This window comes from Austrofundulus limnaeus, unplaced genomic scaffold (assembly GCF_001266775.1).
Source record: "Austrofundulus limnaeus strain Quisiro unplaced genomic scaffold, Austrofundulus_limnaeus-1.0 Scaffold34, whole genome shotgun sequence".
Classification (NCBI taxonomy): domain Eukaryota; kingdom Metazoa; phylum Chordata; class Actinopteri; order Cyprinodontiformes; family Rivulidae; genus Austrofundulus; species Austrofundulus limnaeus.
The window spans coordinates 1,407,610-1,410,202 of NW_013952436.1; the positions used below are offsets into that span (position 1 = coordinate 1,407,610).

General features: G+C 38.6%; 1 protein-coding gene across 2 annotated transcripts in view; it reads right to left on the reverse strand.

The window, feature by feature from the left end:
* The window catches only part of flt4 (fms related receptor tyrosine kinase 4), a gene marked incomplete in the record, with an annotated part of 87,559 nt that overhangs the window by 50,092 nt on the left and 34,874 nt on the right, over positions 1–2,593 (reverse strand). For both annotated transcript variants that reach the window (XM_014006082.1, XM_014006083.1), the window contains 1 exon segment: positions 635–731. In XM_014006082.1, the coding sequence (XP_013861536.1) occupies positions 635–731 (97 nt within the window).

Consider the following 2,593-nt stretch of genomic DNA (forward strand, 5'->3'; position numbering starts at 1 on the left):
GCCTCGCACCGATGACCTATCCACGTCATCATTTACCCAGAATGCTTTGCGTGTAAATAAAATGGCCCCGTCCGTGTAAACTTTGAGTTTAAAAATTTACAAAACTAAACAGCCTACAGTATTTTTACAGTCTTTATTTTACAGTTAAAATATATGTTTATTAAATAAAGTCTAATGTTACAACTAATCGGGGATCCCTTTAAAGTCAAAAGTTAAGTAAGGACATTTGTGTGTGGTAGATTTCTTTGTTGTGACAAAGCTTCTTTAATCTTATACCATTGGAAAACCTGTTAAATTCCCTTTTAAATGGTGCCACATTTGTAAGGAACATGCACTTGTCGGATGAGCAGAAGAGCTGTGGGTTGCGCACATGAAATATTTGCCAAATCTTCTGTACCAAACAGCTATTTTGCTGTTGATTTGAGCTTCTGGTACTCCCCGGTACCAATCAGGTGCCCGCTCTAAGATTTATTGCCAAGAAGTTACATCACACAAATAATCTACTAAACAGAAACTTTCTGACGCTTTGTGCTAAGTTTGTATTGATGTGCAGACTCCATGAAAGTGAAGCACTCAAATTAGTACACAAGTAAATAAGTTAATGAGTGCAGGTATGAAATGGTGCWACAAATACCTGCATGTAATAGAGAGTGTTTGGTGGACTTGAAGCACTCGGTCGTCTCTGGAGCTGTCCAGTACGGGTGGAGTCATAGAAAAGCCTCTCACCAGACCTGAGGGAGCAAACAGACATGGGTCAGTCAGAACCGAGCGGAGTGGCTGGTGGGCCATCATGCCTCAGAAAAACACATCTGAAATCTCTACGTTTACAAGCTGTAAGGCAATTTGTGGCGACGCACTCGGTCCCTTGTGCTGAGTAACACCCAGACAGCGAGATCATGGCCCACTCACTCATGATGAGGCCACGCTGCTCTCAGCTCTGAGCCAACAGCCGCAAAAACTATCAGGCCTTGATTCATCACCGCTGCGCTCACCGCTCTGGCTTTTGCTCGGTTATTATGGGCGGTCTCGAATGTCGCTGCTGTCCCCGGGTCCCTTCAGGCTTCTATTAGCATTTATTCAGACTCAGTACAGCCCATCATAGCTACAAGTGTCACAGTGACTTATGCTCCACCTGGATTTCATTAGAGATTGAAACAAACAGAGACCATATGTTTGTGGGGGGGATTTATTGTATTAAATAAGAGAATTTTTCACATTGAAAATGAATGGAGCATCGGCCTTCTTAAAATACATTAAAACTGTTAAATATTTACTGCACTTTTCACATTTGGTTCTGTTTATTTTTGTTCTTATTTGTGCTAATTTTAGCTACGTTCAGCTTCTTTTTGCTTATTGTAGCTTTTTCAAATACCTTTCTGCTCGTTTTTAGCTTACACTTTGTGTGCTTCTTTCAGCCACTTTCTGAAATTTAAGCTAATTCTTAGCTATTTGCAGCTACTTTGGCTTTTTTTTCAGCTAAATTCACCTTTTTTGCGATTATTTCCRTTTCTTACTGCTTAATTCAGCAAACATGATATTTTCTGATTCTTTGTGCTTCTTTGCAGCTTTTCAGCTGCTTTGAACTCAGTTAATTTCATATTTTGGGCTATCTTACAACAAATTGCACACCTTTCTTCTGCAGCATTAGGCATTTACGCTGCATTTTCACAGAAAATGCAAATTTTCTACTTTAAAATTGTTATATGTGAGCTTATTGGTATTTTCTCTGCTCCATCTCATCACAGCAGAACATTGACATGAATGTCAAACACGTAAAAAGCAGCAGTAGGAAATTTTGATACCTTCCGACATTTGAAAGGTGGGAAACAAACAGAGCAGCAGCAAAACCACAGTTTTACAGCAGTGAGGAGTGATGTGATGCCAGTTAAAACCCTGCTGGCTGAGGAGCACCATGCAGAGATATTACTGAGTAAATATTTGAGCGTGTGTGTCTACAGTAAAGGCACCATGGTGGAAGAATATTAATGAGGTTGATGTTTTTCCTGATCCTTCAAACACCCTAATATAAACTCCTTAACTTTAGGTCTTTGGCCCTCGGTCCTTTACTGCTGAACATAAAATACTGTATAAATATAAAAATGAGAGAAAACCTATAATTTGATCATTTCCCCCCCTGCTGCATTACTATAAAAAAACTATAGTGGTTAAGGAGTTGAAGCCAGTCTAAGTTGCAAAACATAAAAAGAGAACAGTTCTTGCTGTGCCCAGGTGTGTTTTATCTTCCAGGGTTCCTACACTTTAAGGCAAGTTAAATTTAAGACTTTTTAAGACTATTTAATGCCAAGTGAAATCATATTTAAGACCGATTTCATAATAAACACAAATGACAAAAATAAAAAATAAAAACTGGCAGAAACTCATGAAGGAAAGTATTCAAATATTGCTAATAGACCAACTGTTTTCATCCATATCTAACTATAGAAGAAACGTTCTTAGCAGTCAGTTTTAAACTTCATTTAATTTCTGGAAATCCTCTAACAAACCAAAATATGGAGTTTTATGACCCACAGTGGGGTCTTAACCCCAGTTTGCTGTAGATGAAACCCTAAAGTGCCCGTGACATCAATTTTTT